This window comes from Dipodomys ordii, unplaced genomic scaffold (genome assembly GCF_000151885.1).
Source record: "Dipodomys ordii isolate 6190 unplaced genomic scaffold, Dord_2.0 Scaffold11, whole genome shotgun sequence".
In the NCBI taxonomy this organism is placed as follows: domain Eukaryota; kingdom Metazoa; phylum Chordata; class Mammalia; order Rodentia; family Heteromyidae; genus Dipodomys; species Dipodomys ordii.
The window spans coordinates 1,729,940-1,750,278 of NW_012267227.1; the positions used below are offsets into that span (position 1 = coordinate 1,729,940).

Sequence of the window (20,339 nt, forward strand, 5' to 3'; positions counted from 1 at the left end):
AGCCAGACGAGTAGTAAAGTTCATGAGACTCCCCCTTCTCAACGAATAACGGTGCAGTGACACATACCTAGCATTCCAGCTACATGGAAGACTAAGATTGGGGAGACTAAGATTGGTAGATCATAGTTCCAAGCTAGTGCAAGCATAAAAGTTCAAGAGATTCCATCTCAATGGAAAGAAAGAAGCTGGGCATGGTGGTACAGGCCTGTCATCCTAGCTACAACGGGAAGCCTGCCCTCTGGGAGAAGAGATCAGATCTCAAAAATAAGTAGGGGGGAAAAAGGCTGGAGCCAAGCACTGGTGGCTCACACCTGTGTGCCTAGCTAACGCAAGAGGCTGAGATCTAAGGATCGCAGTTCAAAGCCAGCCTAGGCAGAAATATCTGTGAGACTCTTATCTCCATCACAAAAAGCCAGAAGGAAGCAGAGCCATGGCTCAAGTGTAGCCTTGAGCACAAAAGCTCAGGGACAGTGCCCAGGCCGAGTTCAAGCCCAGGACCAGCAAAATAAAAGGGCTTGGAGGCCTGGTTCAGTGTGCCCGCCTAGCAAGCACAAGGCCCAAGGCTGAAATCCCAGTACTGCCAAAAACAGAAACGAACATGGCAAGGTGTAATGGATTCATGCTGCACACTCTTTGACATCTACCTACACACATCACACATGCACACACACTCCAAACAGCACGACCACTGGGGGAGTGGACAGACTGGCTTTCTAGAACATCTTTCCTGGGCCCGGGGCATAGCATTCATACACCAGCAGCTCTGCAGCACCTTGTGTGCCCTTTGGAGAATGACTACCAGCACTACACATTACATTTCCTGCCAGAGACCTGGGATTATTACAGCCCAAACTCCACAGCAACAGTAACAGACTCAAGGACAGTGGTCGTGGCCACTGTCAGCCTAATCCCTATGAAAGAGGAGCACTGAGTGCCTAGAAGCCCTCAAGTGAGTGTGGCTGTCAGGCTCACTCCAAGGCCCACAAACCAGGACTCAGGTCCCCAGGCAAGAAATGATAGCATCAGGCCTTATACAAAGGGCAGCTGTGAGAATGAATGCACGGAGAGGAAGAACTGAACTGTAAGCCACCCCCCACCCTGGGGCTTGCCCTCCGCCATGGAAAGGGGATTCCTACTGCCCAAGTCTCAATCTGGGCTCAGCTGACCTGCTTCCCCACTCAGGACCAGCTTGGTTCAGGCATTCTTGGCTCTTAAGAGGCCCTGCTGCCAGGCACCAGTGGCTCACACCTGTAATCCTAGCTACTCAGGAGGCTGAGATCTGAGGATCAGGAAAAAGCCAGCTGGGGCAGAAACATCCAAGATTCTTATTTCTAATTAATCACACACAAAAAAAGCCAGCAGTGGAGCTGTAACTCAAATGATAAGAGTGCTAGCCTAAAGCAAAAGTAGCTCAGGGACAACATCCAGGCCCTGAGTTCAAGCCCCAGGACTGGAACACACAAATATACACAAAGTGGCCTTGATCTTGTCCCTACCCCTTTGCCATACAAAGTCGTCTGGGAATCCCCGAACTGCAGCCTAACAGTTTGGTTGGCTCTGACGTCACTAGCCTCAGGCAACATCTGCTTCTCTTCCCTCAATGGTCCAGGGGTTGGTGATCTGGGGCTGGGCCGAGTGGCAGCTGGGGAGGGGCATTTGGGCCACTAGGTTATTAATGGCTCTCCTACTCTCCAAACAGCTGAGTAACAAGTCCCTTGACAGAGACACGGCAGGCTGGACCCCCTACAGCTATGTGAACGTGTTAGGTCAGTAGTGGTTTCAGTCTGGTCCTCCCTATCATGTCCTCCCCTGTTCTCCCGTGTTGGGAGGCCCTGTCCCAGCTCAAAGGAAGAGGGTTACAGGTTCTAAGCATGGGTTTCCCCCAGGAGAAGGGATATAGGGGGGGGGGGAAACCCAGGCCCATTTTGATTGTCATTAGCAACTGAAGCCCAGGGCCACCTCCATTTCTTTAAGAGTACAGGGAATGGGTAGTTATGCCTGGGGAACTACAAGGGAGATAGCTAGGGCTGGGTTATAAGGACTCAAGATGGAAAAGGAACTCTGACCCAGGCCTTTCCAAGGTACCCCTTTCAAGGGGCTTCTTGCCCTGGGGGGCACCTGTTCTGGTAGAAGTGGAGGTGGCGGGAAGTAAAGGTAGATGGCCTCAGCTGTGGCCGACGCCACAGGCTCCTCCAGCCCAGACTCCTTTGAGTGCTTAGCCAGGGGCCTGGATTCCTTGCAGGCTGCCTCTCCCCTGACCCTGCCTCCTGACTCCTTCTCACCCCTCTCCAGCCATACCAGACCTTGGGAATAATGGCTCCTCCCTGTCATTCCTCTCACTAGACTCCCATTTCCAGATCAGTGCCCTGGAGGCCAGGTACCCGCCCGAGGACTTCTACATTGAACTTAGACACCTCAGCCGCCCCGCTGAGCCACACTCACCAGGTCAGACCCCCCAGCCCTCCCCCTTACCCCCCCCACCCCCAGACCAGGCCCCAGCACCTGCTTTACTCTCCATCCCTGCCCTTTGGACCACCCGCATTGTCCCAGAACTCTTTGCTGTAGAGGCCTCCTTCCTAACATGATCTAGTCGCCCACCAATGCCCCATCCAAAGAAGGCAGCCTGTATGAAAGCCCCCCCCCATCATCCTCTGCTCTCACCATGTAGGTGGGTGTGGATGAACTAAGCTACTTTTGGTAGAGGGCACAAGTCATAACTGCACGCCCTACAGCTCTCAAATCGTGACCTAGAAGCACTGAGAAATGACAGGGATGTCAACACCTTTGGGGTTTCTCTGGGCCCTGTTGGTATGGATAAGAGTTGGCTCTCTTGCCCCAAAGCCTAATATCCCCCCCAGAGAGACCCCCTAGACCTACCAGTGGTCTAAACTGAGCTCTCTTTCAAACACTAGATTGGGTGGTTGGGCAAAGATCTGGAGAACCTGGGTTAGAATCTATCAATACTCCTTGAGCTCCAACCTGGTATCTTGAAAGAGACGGCAAAGGGGACTCGGCAAGTCAGACTTGAAATCAGGGCAAAGAATTACAAAATGGCAAAGGAATGCAGCCGGGCACTGATGGCTTATGCCTGTAATCCTAGCTACTCAGGAGGCTGAGATCTGAGGATCGTGGTTCAAAGCCAGCGCAGGCAGGAAAGTCTGTAAGACTTTAACCACCAGAAAACCAGAAGTGGTGCTATGGCTCAAAGTGGTAGAGAGTTAGCCTTAAGCAAAAGAACTTGCAGAGACAGTGCCCAGCCAGAGTTCAAGCCCTGTGACAGACAGAAAAAAAGAATGAATGAACAAAGAACATGGCTTTTCTAGGTCATCAGCCTGAGCTGAGGCTCCCACTGGCTGTAACTCTCAAGGAGAAAGTGAGCATCTCTACTAATCCCTGAAGTTCCTTGGCACTGGTAGCACTGGGAATCAAGAGTCTGAATCATCTACTTTGGGGCAGGCATGGGAAGCAAGGAATTTAAGCCCAGGCCAAGCAGGCTGTGTTATTTGTTGTGGGTCCCTTGAACAGTAAGGCACTCAATGAGGCGCCACCCCTCAACACGGTATGGTATCTCTGGCCAGAATGGGAACATCCTTTGGACTCAGGCCAGATTCCTCTCTGCTTTACAGACCTCAGCCCACAACCACGGGAGCGAGAGTACCACCCACTGTCATTTGTTAGCTCACAGGCAGGCAGAATGCTAGCAGGGCAGCGTACTTAGGGGAGATCTGAGCTTTAACTGCAACTCAACTTCACATTTGCTGGTATGGACTTGAACAAGTTTCTAACACTTGTTTCATAAAAAGGAAAAAAAAAAGTTAAGAGCTTGGTGCTGGTGGCTCACACCTATAATCCTAGCCATTCAGGAGGCTAGGTTCTGAGGATGTTGGTTCAATGCCAGCTCTCAGACAGGAAAGTCCAGGAGACTCATCTCCAATTAACCACTAGAAAGCTGGAAGTGGAGTTTTGCCTCAAGTAGGAAAGGACTAGCCTTGAGTAAAGCAGCTCTAGAGCAGTGCCCAGGCCCTGAGTTCAAGCCGCAGGACCAGTACACATACACACACACACACACACACACACACACACAAAGTTAACAGCCCCGCTGTTCTCCTTCAGGGAGGGCAAAGGAAGCCCTTGCCAATAATGAAGGGCCAAACAGACGGCAGCATTACAAACCATTGCAGTCATATTTCCAAAGGGTGCAGGTAGCCTATAACCCTTCTAGGAAACCCTGGGCCTTGTTCTGCTGTGTCACTCAGTAATATGTTGTATAAAGCAGATGCTCCGAGTGAACCCCTATAATCCAACTTGAGAGTCACATGGAAGAGGTATCCAGACAGCAGTGGTTGGTCTTCAGTGTCAGGAACCTGGGAAAGTGCAGCCAAACTGTACTTTAGTAAGCACTTGCTGGATGCCTTTTTTGGTATCCTGTCCTCAGTTCAGCATTGGGGAATAAAGGAGGGAGGGACTTCGCTTTGACTGAGTCACTCATTAATGTCTCAACGTGGGAATGTCAGACTGTTTTGTTCTTCTGGGATCACCAGTAGCAGAGAATACAAGCTTGGCTCGGGAAGCTTGAAAGCTCTGCTTCTTGGTGAAGCTCAAGACCAGGCATTGTGGGAGCCTGGGAAAAGATAGCACAGTACAGCACAGGGTAGTAACGAATTCTTGGAGTTGAAAACCATTGGCAGTAGGTGCCACTGGTTCACACCTATAATCCTAGCTACTCAGGAGGCTGAGATCTGAGGACTGGGATTCAGAGCCAACCTGGGCAGGAAAGTCTGTGAGACTCTTCTCTCCAGTTAACCACCAGAAAGCAGAAGTGGCGCTTTGCCTCAAAGTGGTAGGGTGCTAGCCTTGAGTGAAAAAACTCAGAGACAAGCAGGGTGCTGGTGGCTCACACCTGTAATCCTACCAACTGAGGAGGCTGAGATCTGAGAATCACAGTTCAAAGCCAGCCTGGACAGGAAAGTCCATGAGCCTCTTATTTCCAATAAGCTACCAGGAAACCAGAAGTGGCGCTAAGGCTCATGTGGTAGAGTACTAGCCTTGAGCTGAAGAGCTGAGGGACAGTGTTCAGGTCTAGAGTTCAAGCTCCATGACCGACAATAACAAAAACCTCAGGGACAGCACCCAGGCCCTGAGTTCATGCCCCACCCAAAAAAAAAAAGTCTCAACTATATGCAAATAGTCTGCTCCTCTCCCCCTAAATGGCAAGTGAGTAAGCCGGCTATGGATGAGAATGAATGTATTTCCTATAAAGATGACTAATCAAGAACCTGGTGACATGTCTGCCTCTCTTTTGAGCCAGGCAGGAGATAGCTGAGGCAGGTGAGAAACTGTCCCCACTTCTATTCCTAAATCCAACAGGACAGAATTAGGAACATCATATCCTTCCCTAACATTAGTAATTAACTAGTACAGCTGCATCTGTACTCTACAAGTGGAGCCTTGAACTTTGCCTTCGGTATTCCCCTAAAGGGAAGGTTGTGTGCGCTAGGGGGCGCTGTAGCTTATGTTAAGAAGTCTTGTTTGCTCAAAATAATTCAGGTTTTCTAGCAATAAACTATTTTCTGGATAAGAGAAAAGGGGAAAAAAAAAGGGGAGGGGAGGATCCCCAGGCAATCTAAAACCTCACCGCCCCATTTTCTTTCCTTGTATGATTTGTATGCAGGTGCTTGTGGAATGGACAGACGTCAGAACACATACATTATGGACAAAGGCTTCAAAGGTACAGTATCCAAACCTGACGTCCTGTTACAAAGGGCTTAGCAAGACAAAGAGCACACATCTGGAAATGGCCAGAAATTCTACCTGAGAGAAACTGCGTATCCCAGTTCCATTTCTAAAAAACAATACAAAACAAAACAAAAAAGCTCAAAGACCACAGGACCTGGGGCCACTGGGTAGCTCTGCCCATTAGGAACAATCGTAATATTAATGAACTCATCTTTCGGTTTCAGTCGCACTTGCTTAGCAAACGCTTGTGGGGTTTCTTTTATAGATGCCAACTAAATGTCTGTGGAAATGTAGAACGCCATTATCCAACCAATTAGTATGAGTTAAATTGATTATAAAACCTGAAATAAAGTCAGTCTACTTGCCCCCTGAGGCCTCCTGTCATTGTGCTGCACCTGCTGCCTTCCTGGGGCACAAGAAATGAAAATGACACCCACTGTTAATAATGTGTGGTTCTCACCCTTGAGGAAGGCTGCTCCCAAGAGCAGAGAACCCAAGACAGACAACCTAACATTTACAGTAACTTCAAGTTCTGAGACTTTTGACTTAACTTCATCCTTCTAGAAAGTCTATAGGTGAATGAAGCCAAAGTGAAAGATCAAGTCCTTCCCCAGTTTAGATCTTAGGTTTAAATGCCAGGAAAGAAACGAGAAGGCTTTGGAATTCTGTCACTTGTTAACAGTGGTTTAAGACTGTCAACTCCATGAAATGGGAACCCCTCTGCACGACATCTTAACCATTATATTAAAACTGTCAGCCCCGGGGCAGTCTTCTCACAGACAAGGTTGAGGTGATTTTGCCAGTCTTACTCTACTGCCTGTCCTACAAAGTGCCCAATAAAATCATAGATAGGAAAGCTTTTTTTTTTTTTTTTTGCAGATAGAACTAGTGTAATGGCGCTGTCCTAATTCAGTTTGAAAGTCTCCAACCAGGTACAGGTGGCTCAGATCTGAGGAAGTACGGAGTGGGCTCTATGCCTGTGATGGCTACTTCAGTGAATCCTGACGCAGTTTCTTACCCAATTATTTAGAAAACACTAGTTACGATGATCCAGATTTCTCAGGTTACTATTCTGATCTTGCAGATCAACCTTAGCCCAAGGTCTAACCACTTCCCAACCAAGGAGAGCTAGTTGGCTATAACCCTTGGGAAGACAGTTTTCAGAAGTAAGGTGAAGCCAAGCACTGTTGGCTCATGCCTGTAATCCTGGCTACTCAGGAGGTGGAGATCTGAGGATCATGGTTCAAAGCCAACCCAGACAGGAAGGTCCATGAGACTCTTATCTCCAACTAAGCACAAAAAAGCCAGAAGTGGAGCTATGGCCCAAGTGGTAAAGAGCTATCCTTAAGCAAAAAAGCCCAAGGACAGTGCCCAGGCCGAGTTCAAATCCTTGGGGACACACACACACACACACACACACACACACACACACACACACGCACACACGCACGCACGCACACACGCACACACTCTCTCTCTCTCTCTCTCTCTCTCTCTCTCTCTTCAAATCCTTGGGGACACACACACACACGTGAATAAGGGACAGCTGTAGTAGTGAGCAATGCTTTCTCAGCATTTGGTAGGATATTCAAGCCCAAGAGAATTGTCTGAGGACAGGCAGTCACACATATGCCCCCAGCCAGCCTGTGGGAAGTTATTCCCTTGGCAATTTTCTGAGACTTTTGACTTAAGCCATCCAAGTTGAGACAAGCCCCCTTCCTGTATGTGAGGCTGCACACATTGAGGACGGGTCTACTATTTTATCACTGTGACCTGGGATCTTAGTTCCTTTCTCCAAGAATGGAAGCCAGGTGTGATGGTACCTGCCTATAATCCCAGTAATTTAGGAGGCTGGGACAGAAGGATTGAGTTTGAGGCCAATCTATAATACAAGGCCAGCCTAGGCTACCTACCAAGACCCAGTTTCAAAACCACAAAACAACAAAGTAAGGATTTGTCCAAAAGATCTCTGAGGGCCTTCCCTGCTCTGAGAACGTACATGACTCAGATGTGGAATAAGCTCAGACAGGCCCAGACACCTAATAAATGAGCACACAACTTTCCTATGTACGTTGGCATCCTGTGATTGTGATTAGGATGGTTGCTTTTCAACTCAAAACCATAAATGTAAAACCAAGCTCAGGAAAGCAGTGCCCCTGCCGCAGCACCATCTCACTCCTGTTTTATAGGCCTGGACATCTGAGCATCTGTGTGAGCAGGTAAGGCAGCCAGATTTCGTTTCACTATTCTGGCTATAATCATCCCTTAAATGAGAAAAGAGAACTGTGTACCCGAGAATTAAGGGCTAACACATCAGAACAAATGACTTTAAAAAGAAAAATGTCAGCCGGCACCAGTGGCTCACACCTGTAATCCTAGCTACTCAGGAGGCTGAGATCTGAGGATCGTGGTTCAAAGCCGGCCCGGGCAAGGAAAGTCTGTGAGACTTATCTCCAATAAACCATTAGAAAACTGAAAGTGGCACTGTGGCTCAAGTGGTAGAAGCACTCACTTTGAGCTGAAGAGCTCAGGGACAGAGGCCAGGCCCAGAGTACAAGCCCCACAACCACCAACAACAAAAAATGTACTTAGAAGTACACAGTATAGATGCTGTTGTGTAATTGCTTTGTACCATGCATTAAACTATTTCCTGAAGTTTCAAAGACAAATCAACTCTTAGAACTGCTAAAAGTTGAGAGTCCATAGGTGAAAGAGATCTGTGCTTCAGTTCTGCTGTGTGGCGTTGACACAGCACTGTTTGGGGTTTTGGCTTCTTTCTCTTTAAAAAGGAAAGGGTTGTCTGGGCACCGAGGACTCGTACCTGTAATCCTAGCTACTTGTGGGAAGGCTAAACTCAGGAGGCTCTTGATTGAAGGCCAGCCTGGGGGAAAGTTCTCAACCAATAGCTGGGCGTGGTAACACACATTTGTCATCCTAGCTAAGACTGGGGTGGGGGTGGCAGGGGCGGATATAGTAGCTCTAGGCCAGCCAAGTCAGGAAAGTTTGTAACAGTCTCAACAAAAAGAAGTTGAGCATAATGATGCACAACAATCATGTCAGCTACAGAAAGAAAGAAACAATATAGGAACATTGAGGTCCAGGCACATATCTGGAAATGAGATGTCCTCCCTTCCCAATCTCAAAAACCACCAGTGGAAAAAGGGCTGGAGGTTTGGCTCAGCAGTAGAATCTCTGCCTAGCAGGCTCCAAGCTCAAACCTCATTACTTGGCCCCCACCCCCTACCCCCACCTCAAAGGAAGGCATTATTAACACCATCTCTAAGGCCCTTTCCAGTTCTGACCATCTAAATGTTAGTGTCCACTCTTTTTCCTGGTACTTACTACTCTACTCACTGTCCTGCGGAGGCTGAGTGAGGCTATTTATTTACACACTAAACACCCTCTGTCTCCCATTCTCCACTTTAACACAGTAAACCGCTTCATGTTCAGCTTGTCTAGCAGGCATTTCTAAGTACTCGAGAGGAAACCCTCCATTGTTCTCCAGCACCTTTTTTGTTTGTTTGTTTGGCCAGTCCCAGGGCTTGAACTCAGGGCCTGGGTTCTGTCCCTGAACTTCTTTATTATTATTTTTTATTTATTTTTTGGGGGGGGTCTGGTCATGGGACCTGCACTCTGGGCCTGGGCGCTGTCCCTCAGCTCTTCAGCTCAAGGCTAGCGCTCTACCACTTGAGCCACTTCCGGTTTTTTCTTTTTGCTTATGTGGTGCTGAGGAATCGAACCCAGGGCCTCATACATGCAAGGCAAGTCCTCTACCACTGAGCCACCTTCCCAGCCCCCCTGAACAACTTTTTGCTCAAGGCTAGTACTCTACCATTTGAGCCATAGTGCCACTTCCGGCTCTTTCTGAGTATGTGGTACTGAGGAATCGAACCCAGTGCTTCATGCATGCTAGGCAAGCACTTTACCACTAAGCCACATTCCCAGTCCTCCAACCTCTTTTCATAGGTGGCTGCCACTTTCCTCCTATGTCTCTCCTTGAAGTAACCTTGGGTTCTGAGCTAGGATCCCGTAACTCATAGCCAGTATTCTCCTTCTGACCCCAGACTACCTCTTCCCTCTCCTCATGGTCTGACTCTCCGTCTAAAGAAGGATGCTGATTTATGGATCTGGAAAGGAAAAGGCAGTGTGGCCTCTAGTATCCTAGATGCAAGAGAAAGATGTGTCTGGGTTTCCCTCTACATTTAAGTAAGTGGGACCTTAACTGGATATCAGTACACAATTCCAGATTTCCACTCACGCGGTAGGTTGGGGAAGTCATTTCCTCTCAGGATTTGTGCTTCTTTATTAAGATGTTTGGGTTCATCTTAGGAGCCCCTTGCGTCTTAGATAGCATAGAACTACCTGGTGTTTGCCAGGAAGTAGGAATTAATGTGAGCAAAATGCCAGGGACTTCATTGGACAAAGCCTTCAGATCTCATGCTAATTACAGGCCAACAAGAAGAGACTCCCTCCAACTAGGGTGGCTAGAGTGGAAGCTTCCCTTTCTTGGCAAAATGCCCTGCAGGGCAGAGACTGGGGTGGGTATGGGTGGTAAGGATGAGGAAGTATCTAAGCCAGCTGGTTATTCCCCTACCCTCCCCCGCAGACTGGCAGGTGGCTGACTCAGCAGAGAGTAGCTTCCAGAAGGTGGAGCTTTCCCACTGGCCAGGCCCTTCCCAGTCCTCTGGAACTTTTTTCTAAGCCATTCAGTCTCTCCACTAGCTCTTGAACCTAACCTCCATCCCCCACCTAGCTTTTTTTTTTTTTTTTAAATCATTCAGGTGTATCTCCTTCTCTAGATAAATACAATTTATGCTTCAAATCTGTGTGTGTATGTCGTGGGGCCTGAACTCTGGGCCTGGGCACTGTCCCTCAGCAATTCAGCTCAAGACTAGCACTCTACCACTTGAGCCTCAGTACCACTTCCAGCTTTTTCTCCTTATGTGGTACTGCGGAATCGAACCCAGGGCCTCATGCATGCAAGACAAGCACTGTACCACTGAGCCACCTTCCCAGCCCCTATGTTTCAAATCTTGAAAGCAGCCCTGGTGAATGCAAACAGAGTACCATCAGCTGACTGAGGGTCTTTTTTTAAGACTTTGAGCTAGAGCTTTAAGGAGCCTCCATCACCATAGCTTAATCAATCCCAGGATAACGACAAGAAGGTGAAACTGAGGGCCCTCCCCCAGCAAGTGACCCATTCAGTGATAAGGAGCAGAGCTTTGGGTAACAAGATCCTCAGAGGGAAAAACATCTAGATTGTTTATCAAAGGAGACAGCAATAGAAGTCCTAACTCCACTCCTTCCTAACATACATTCTTATCAACATTCCTTCCTGCCCTGCCCAGTTCAGACACAAGTTGCTGGTGACTCATTGAAGACTAAATACTATAAAAGAGTAAGCTATCACTATTCTACAAATTTGAAAGAAAAAAGTAACTAACCAATCACGGCCTTAAAGTAACATAAGGCTTTCAAACAACAAGGCCTGAGCCATTACTTCTTGGCTGATGAGTGCAGAGAATCCAAATTGGGATCCGTGAGTACTCTAGATTTAAAATTACCACCACTTTCTGCCACCAAGAAACAAATTACCTACTGAGAAGCAGTGACTTGGCTTGGGGCAAGCAGGTGATCCAGGCCCCACGTGACCCTTCGCCAGCAGCTGGCTTCTCGAGCCTCTTCCAGTCCTTGCTTGGAACTCACTGAAACTACTGTCCACAACAATGCTTTCTCCTCCTCTCCAGCACATGCTCCAGAGGTCATAATCTAAGACCTGACCCAAGCCAACATCTCTCGTACTTGTGGGAAGAGAGCCTGTTCTAGAACTTGCTGTGACCTGAGCAAGTCAATTCTCTACTTATAAGCAATAAGGCAGGGAAAGGGGAAAATAATTACTGGTCTACATAGTATAGAGCATTGTGAACACCTGGAAATACAAACAGGTAAAAACATTTTGTATAAGATTGAGGAAATGCTGCTTGCTAAAATAAATAGCCCAAGAGATACCTACATTAATAGAAACTAAAACCTCTCCCAACCAGTTATGACAGAAACTCAGACTCCTCATGGTAGCACACATCTCAATCACTTCAGTCACACGGGGTGACACCCCCACGGCTCCCTGGCACATCTGGTTCCTCCCTATGTTACTTTCACCTTTTAACATTTTCATTAGCCTCCCAAGCTGAGATTAAAAAGTACAGATAAGTTATCAACCCCAAATGTTCATCCATGATAGTTTTAGTGGAAGATGTCCAAAAATGTTCCCCAGTTACTCACTTTTACACATTTAGAGATGGGAAAACTCTTAAATCACTCTTGACTGTCAAGCCCTTGTAAATTCCGTGTCTGTTTTAGGAACCGTCTGCCAAGAGCCTCTTGGCTGAGGGTCAGAGCTGTCAGGCAAGTTTATTGCTTTTTCCAGGTAGGCCCTGATTCACCTGGGATGGTGTACAGGAGGCACTGACCGTCCTTAAAGAGGAAGGGTACAGTGGTTGAAGAAGTCCCATTTCCCTCACTGACTCTAAGGGGACCTTTGTCTCATATTTGGAAACCAGTTTGCATCTCTTTGTACCCTGAAGCCTTGGATACGATGCTCAGAGAGGAGACAGGAGAGAAAGCAGAAGTTCCAAAACCCAAGAAGGCCACTGTTGAAAGGTTTCCGAGAGCAGTAATGAGAACTAGGGAGCAGTATGCTCCCCACGCCCCGACTAGGTAACAGTAACTTCCCCAGGGCTAACTTGCGACTGAGAGGCTTTTTACATCTTTAATATGCTTCATTTGCTCCAACTTGTCCAGAGCTCCTGTTAGCAGGTAGGGATAGCACTAATTTTGCCACCTAAAAGTTGCTAACTTCCTGACATCTGTTCTAACACACATCTGCTAGCTTCCTCTGAACCAAAGCTTCCTTCCTAATCATCAGAAAACTCATTAAAATAGCACAGAAAACACAGGCCAAGGAGCCACAATGCATGGGTTCAGGACTTGGCACTGATATTTACTGCTGTGTGCCTTTAGCCAATCACTTTATTTCTCTGGGTCTTTATCCCATAAAATAGAAATTATCATTTGTAAAAATAAAAACCTATGGGCTGGGAAGGTGGCTCAGTGGTATGGGAAGGTGGCTCAGTGGTAGAGCGCTTGCCTTGCATGCATGAGGCCCTGGGTTCCATTCCTCAGCACCACATAAGCAGAAAAAGCTGGACGTGGCGCTATGGCTCAACTGGCAGAGTGCTTGCCTTGAGCTGAAGAGTGCAGGGACAGCACCCAAATTTCCTATGACTGACCAAAAAACAAAAAACCCTTAACAGTGGGGCTGGGAATGCAGCTCAAGTGGTAGAGTGCTAGCCTTGACCAAAAAAGTAGCTCAGGGACAGTGCCCAGGCCAGTGTTCAAGCCCCAGAACCGGCCAAAAACAAAAACAAAAAAACCCAACAAAACAATCTATATGAAAGTACCATGAACATCTTGAATTTAAGTCTGTGGGAAAAGAGCTCTGCCTCCTTAAGCAAGTATTCCTTAAGACATTTAACAGGCAAATAAATCCTCCATTACCAGAGGCTCTTCAGGTCCCAGGAACCTAAAGATGTCTGAACTCCAAAGTCTCTAGTATTTAAGTGAAGACTTTTGTCCTGGCTTGTCCTAAGAAATCTCTCTTGTCTTGCAGATTACATGAAAGATTCCGCGTGCAGTTCTAGTACTTGCTCCTTGAATAGCAGTGAAAACCCTTACGCCACAATTAAGGACCCGCCCATCCTCACCTGCAAGCTTCCAGAAAGCAGCTATGTAGAAATGAAGTCACCTATGCACAGGGGGTCTCCGTACACAGATGGGCCATCCTTGTCGACATCTAATAAAAATATATATGAAGTTGGTAGGTGTCTCGAATAAGTGACGCAGTGCAAATCAGGACAATAGTGCAGCATCACCTGCAAGCCAGCCCTTTACTCTTACCCTGCCTTGACATCACCTTTCCTCGGTTGCTTTCTTAAGGATCCCCCAGGTGAAACCTGTCTCGTCCAGGACTGCCCTCCCACTAATGCAGGAAATCAAAATTGTGTGCCAGCTCCGCTGGGAAAAACTACTGCAACTTATCTGAAGCAGAAATAGTGGGTGTGGGAAATAGTTACATACAATTGACAGAAATTCCGGTTTGAAAAAGGAAACAGTCAAAACTGGTATTTGCAAGTTTCTCAGTCACCTTTTTCTACCTTCTCCCAATTTAAACTATGTTTCTGGGCACATTGAGAAGAGCCTGCCTCTAAGGCATCCTAATTCTCTTGGTGTTGACCTGGGGCTGGGATTCTGATAGCACAGTCCCTTCCCCTGGTTTTCCATCTCTTGAGCAAGCTTCAGTCCCAATTCTCCAGTTTGTCATAGATTCATAAACCCTTAGCTCTTCTCCCCACCAGTTGAAAACAAAACTCTCTTCCCTCTCAACAAGGCAACCAAAGCTAATCTGTTCTCTGAACTCATTTTTCACTATATTCCTTAGAGCCCACAATCAGTGTGGTCCAAGAAGGCCTCGGTCATAACTCCAGCTATATCCAGAATCCATACGACCTACCTAAGAACAGCCATATTCCTGGTCATTATGACCTCCTCCCAGTAAGACAGAGCCCTGCCAATGGGTCCTCCCGGGACATGCAGTCGTAAGAGGGATGAGCTTCTCTCTTGCAGTGTGCTCTGCTGAACTTTCTCTGACTCACGAAAGAAGACAATCCCTTGACTTGAAATAACGGTGCAGATTGACTCCAGCTGCAGGTTAGTTATTATGTGCACCTGGAACAAAAGAAGAGCTTCCAAGTGGGACTGGGCTGATGGTTCAAGGACATACATTCAGAAGGGCAAATCCTCTCACCCATCTCCTGCCCACCCCCAAATGCCCTGGATTGTATGACTTTTTTTTTAAGCATATAAGGTACCACTGCTTATCAACATCAGCTAAATATAGCTAATACATATATATATATATAATATTTGGAAACATGATGCTTATAAGCATGTATTAGAGGTTTTGGACATCTTTCTAGAAGAAAAAAAGGTATGGGGGAGGAAACAGGATCATTTGAAAAGCACCCAAAATGTGTATGTGCTTTTGGTTTGTGACTGTTAACACCTGTTTCACTGTAGTTGGCTAAAGCCAACGAGTATGTAGCTATGTAGTGTTGATCCTAAACTACCTGTATATTTGGGTCTCATACATCAAATTACATTGGCCAAGATCAGAATTTAAGGCATAGTGTAATGTTGATCTCTTCTGTTTTAAAACAGGGTTTTAATAAATATGCCCCATCAGTGACAGTAAGAAAAATGAAAGGCCAGGGGGTAAAAGAGTAGGAACTTCAAGTACACCAGTTTCCTCCAGTCTACAATGATTTCTAGGCCAGCATTACCCAATTTTTCATTTACAGTTTCAGAATATTACAAGTCTATCTTGACCTTGTCACATGGACTTAGTTCATTCAACACCTGAGATGGAAGGATTACCTCTGCCTAGAAACAAGAGATTTTGCCTCCCTAGTTTATTTAATAGGCCTCCTTGACTCAGAAAGGCACCTGCTTTCAGGCAATCTTCATCAGCTGTGAGCCTGATATATACAAAGATAGACACAGCAAGCTAGTTTATGTTGCTTAATGTACGTTATGCTTTTTGATGGAAATCAATGATCAAAGAAAGCATTATAACCAGTTGCTGGGATGCAATGTAAAAACTTTAAACAGCACATGAAAGTATGAAATGCTTCTACATTAAAACCACCATCTTCTGAGCTAGCCAGATATATATGTACTCCGTGGCTCTTAGGCTCCAGATCCCAGTGTTCAACATACATCTATGCCTCCTGTTACATAAACTGAGGCCTGGATGATTCCAAACAGAGCCAACTCCTGAGTCTGAGAGGATCCCTTAGCAGAAATTTTTTAAAAAGCCGGGCGCCGGTGGCTCACACCTGTAATCCTAGCTACTCAGGAGGCTGAGAGCGGAGGATCAAGGTTCAAAGCCAGCCCTGGCAGAAAAGTCCGTGAGACTCTTATCTCCAATTAACCACTAGAAAACCAGAAGTGGTGCTGTGGCTCAAGCAGTAGAGCGCTCACCTTGAGCTGAAGAGCGCAGGGATAGCGCCCAAGCCCAGAGTTCAAGCCCCACGACTGACAAAAAAAGAAAGAAAGAAAGAAAGAATTTAAAAAATAAATAAATAAAGGGCAGCCAGGCTTAGGTGGCTCACACCTATAATCCTAGCTACTCAGAAAGCTGAGATCTTAGGATCTCGGTTCAAATACAGCCTGGGCAGAAAAGTCTCCAATTAACCTCCAGAAAACCAGAAGTGGTGCTGTGGTTCAGAGTGGTAGAGCGCTAGCCTTGAGCAAAAAAAAAATGCTCAGGGACAGTGCCCAGACCCTGAGTTCAAGCCTCACAACCAACCAAAAATAAAGGGCAAACCAGAGAAGCTAATGGCCCCTCTGGGCCATTCCTTTCTCTCATTAGGAATCCAGGCAGTGAAAAAAAACAAAAAAAACACCTACTGACACTTTTTGAGTCTATAGAAGATGAACTAAATGACTATAAAACTGGAATACTGCTATAGGAAGTAGAGGAGTTCTGAAAGCCTTGTTACAAATTGGGTCAACCATAGAACTCCATTAGTTTGGGTAATAATCAGCAAAAGCAAGAAAATAAATTTAGCCAATCCTCACCCTACCCCTACACTTCACTCAAGGCATAAGGCAATGTTAGCTTTAGAGGAAACTATATAATGCTTACATGAATGCTGCATGTGTGCATGGAAGCGAGTGATCAGCAATAGAGAATTTACTTTCCCCAAAATAAGCCTTATTAAAATATAAATACTAGAAAACTGCTTTATAGACCCAAGTAAATATTTCTCATACATATGTGGAAGGAATCTAGGTAAGAGACTTACCTCAGTATTTCAAGGCCGCAGTGAAACAGGGATCAGCAAGGAGAAAAGCCACCTTCAATCCCAGGTCTTATCTTCTTCCCTTATCCTGCATGAACATAACTGCTACTGGCAAACTATAAACACTCAGCATCGCTCAAGTTTCACCTCTTGGCAACTGCCTTCAAGCAAAAAGTATCCAGAATCAAGAGGTAGAATAGCTAGAGTACTGTGTGTCTTAGATTTCACAGCTCTTTATCCCCCCCATGCATGAGAAAGGGGAGAAGCAGAGAGTGATACGGAGCTCTCACACCCCTTCAGCTCTAGTGTTCCAAGAGTTTCAAAGTCATGTAATACAATTCAATTAGGCAACAGGAGAAGGGAAAGGCAGAAGGTGTGGTTAATCTGTGGCTGCCTTCACTTTGCCTAGGAGTTAGTGGTAAAAGACATTTCTATTTTACAGAACAACTGTTGGAAACTTCTGTTTAGCAGTCACAAAGAGGGTGGTGGTCAGCCTAAGCTTGTGCACTGTGCTTTTTATTGGTGATATGGAAAGATTTACTCAATTATTTTTCAGAAATTAAATTTTCAACCAAGTCAATCAATATGCATACAATTCAAATAAATAAGGAAAACACAATGATTGTACAATAGTGTAAGAAGACACGGCAATACTTTTTTAAAACCACAGATTTGTAATATATTTGTTCACTTGCAGAGGGATGGTACCTGTACAAAAATAAAATGAATTTCTCAAATTTAAGAAGAATATCTATTGTTGTGCTGCAAACTAAAAATGTGTCTGTAATCTACACTTCAGGTTTAACCTGCATTTTTGTGTGATCAAGTGAAAATTATCCCAATAGAGGTTTGAAAATAAGGCGAAAAGGTTGATAAACAAAGGCCAAACACTGCAGTTTCTGCACTCAAGGAGATTCAAGAATGTACAGGGCACTGGTGGCTCACACCTATAATCTTTGCTACTCAGGAAACTGAGATTAAGGTTTAAAGCCAGTGTGAGCAGGAAAGTCCCGGTGACGCTGATCTCCAATTAACCACCAAAAAGGTGGGAAATGAAACTGTGGTTTAAGTAGTAGAGCACTAGCCTTGAGCACAAAAGGGATTAGATCCAGGCCAAGTTCAAGCCCCAGGACTGGCACACAAAAAAAGAAGATCCAAGAATAGGAAAGGGAAGGTGGAGGAAGCCCTTTATATTGTTGCAACAGATGGGATGGACTGATGGCTGTATGGGGCTTCACTATGCAGTTACTCACACTTTCATATGAGTAATGGTTCTGACAGGACTGTGGAGGAATCAGTGATGTAAATATAAGCAAAGCATATTTCCTCTCCTTGTGGATCTTAAATGGAGGGCCCTGGTAATTAGTGGGTACTGACTATTTTCTTCCCTGACTTGCAGAGCTATAAAGACCGAGTAGTGGTCCAAGACAAACCTACAGAAGGTGAAAACTCTCATCTTCAGCTTCCATTGTCAGAGTTCTTTCTCATTCTAACTTCTGCCTTCCAAGCCACTGTTTACCGAGCAAAAATTGTCTATCCCAGAGTTTGTAAGAGCCAGCGGGGAGGATCTAAGATCTTAAAAACTACTATTATTTTAGGTGTCATTACAATGTAAACAACATGTAGTTATCTAAAGACCCTACCTATCTCTCCTCCAGAGTTGATTTCACATCAAAGCCCACAGAAACAGTATTGCTTCATTTCAGACAATTTCAGACACTTATCATAATATCCTTGGACCCATGTGACAAAAAGCTTTGGCAGAGAGGGCAGCATAAAGGCTAACAGACTCTCAAAGATATGACAAGGGACCACACCACTTCCCTAGAGACATGTGACAAACGCTGAGACCAGAGGTTATTGGGGAATGGGTGCTAAACACAGTACTCTTACTCTGTGGGATGGGGAAGGTAACAGGGTCTGAGACCTTATGGTTTGAAAGAAAGGCTAAGTTCCCGTGACTTAAAACAGGAAAGGAATCCTACTGGCTATGAATTTTTACTACCATAGTAGGGTACTAGAAAAAGAGTACTTAACAGCCAGAATATATAACATTTTATATTCACATCTGTGTCAAGCCTTCAATTTAAACTGAATTCAAATACTGCTGGTACAATTAATTACATTGCATGAACACTCCCAAACTGTACTTTATATAATGTGTGAGCACACATAAACTTGGGTTTAATCACTAGTTCTATTGGATAGCTGGTTCTGTGGACTGATCTACCTTCTTGTAGATTCCTATTAAAGAGATCATTTAAAAAATGAAATACAATTTTTTTAAGTTCCGTCCCAATATATTTTAAAGTACACATTAAAAGCCAGCAAAATTTTAACAACTTTAACAGTCTGCTGCTGACAGCACTCCTCCTCGTCCAGTGCTCCCCCAGCATATCCCATACTTGGGTACATATTTTTTAAATTGGCATTTTGCAAATACTTTGAAAACTTTCATCTTATTTAATGGAAACAACATGGAAATAAAGAACATTTTAATCCACTTATTGTAACAAAACCAAAAGCATTTTACAAAGTGCATACTTATCTGTAAATTAAAAAACTGAGTTAGAAATTACAATTTGGCCTTAGACACCTGAAGAGGGCTCATTCAGGTAATTACAGAATTTAGGTTGGGATGTCCCCCAGCCATGATCTAACCCTGTCTTGTCACTAGTTGGAAGAACAAGAGCTCAGAGATGACAAAAGCTGTGACTACAATCAGTATGTACTAGCTACTTTTCAATATTTTCACTCACACAGAGTTTAGCATATTGTCAATGCATGCCTAGGATGCAACATTCTTTCAAATATTCTTTTTCTTCAGCTCAATTTTCAGGAAAATGGACACCCGCTATTAAAACTATATCTGAGCCTAACAGTCTCTATACATAGGTAGAGCAACATTAGCATGCCCTATCTACCACTTTATTGTCGCCATCAGCCCACAGTTTGGGAGAACACAACCAGTTTAAATATTAGAATGACAACCTAGGTTTATCTGGCATACTGGACAGGCACGTGGGAAAGGTGGGACCTGTCCATCCTAAAAGGAGACATGGAACCAGAACTGCCCCAACCAGGAGGAAAATGTGGTCTCTCTTACAGCACCAGTATCAGAGCACCGTCTGGTGCTCTGCTAACCCATTAATAATTCATGTGTTAGAAAGTGCGCCTTTCAGACTCTCTTCTGTTTCTTTTACATAGCAAATGGAGGACTTACACAATCCTAAACAAAATTTACATTCCAGCTTGAACTTTGTCAAATTTATGTTGTGTAAAGATACCAGATAATCATTTTTCATTTTCTCCCATGTTAAAATAATAACATTTGAAACTCCGTAAATCAAAAACCTAACAATCTAAATATGATAGTAAAGACAAAAACTAAGATGGTCTTTTTTCCCAGTGGTAAAAGAAAATATGACTAGCTCTGATGCTATCCAAACTCTGAAGAAGTCTAACTTTTATGTGCATAACAAAACACTTTGGAACTTAAAAGACCTATGGAAAAAGTCACCAGCTGGTCCCTCGCTTTAAAATTCTGATGTACTCAATGCAATTTCCCTTACATAGTGGCAACCACTATTAAAGGAATACCACAGAGCACACTTAGAGAACAATGACACAAATTTAAGTAAAACTGTAAGGCTAACTGACTATTCAGGAGAAGACAACAGG

The 20,339-nt window shown here is 45.2% G+C and overlaps 1 protein-coding gene across 1 annotated transcript in view; it reads left to right on the forward strand.

The window, feature by feature from the left end:
- The window catches only part of Megf11 (multiple EGF-like-domains 11), a 190,604-nt gene extending 176,107 nt beyond the window's left edge, over nucleotides 1–14,497 (forward strand). Inside the window, exons 20-22 of the mRNA XM_013010020.1 lie at nucleotides 5,672–5,728; nucleotides 13,406–13,612; nucleotides 14,234–14,497. Of these exons, the coding sequence (XP_012865474.1) occupies nucleotides 5,672–5,728; nucleotides 13,406–13,612; nucleotides 14,234–14,394 (425 nt within the window). The 3' untranslated portion in view covers nucleotides 14,395–14,497. The remainder of the gene's footprint in view (nucleotides 1–5,671; nucleotides 5,729–13,405; nucleotides 13,613–14,233) is intronic.
- Nucleotides 14,498–20,339: the final 5,842 nt, after the last annotated feature.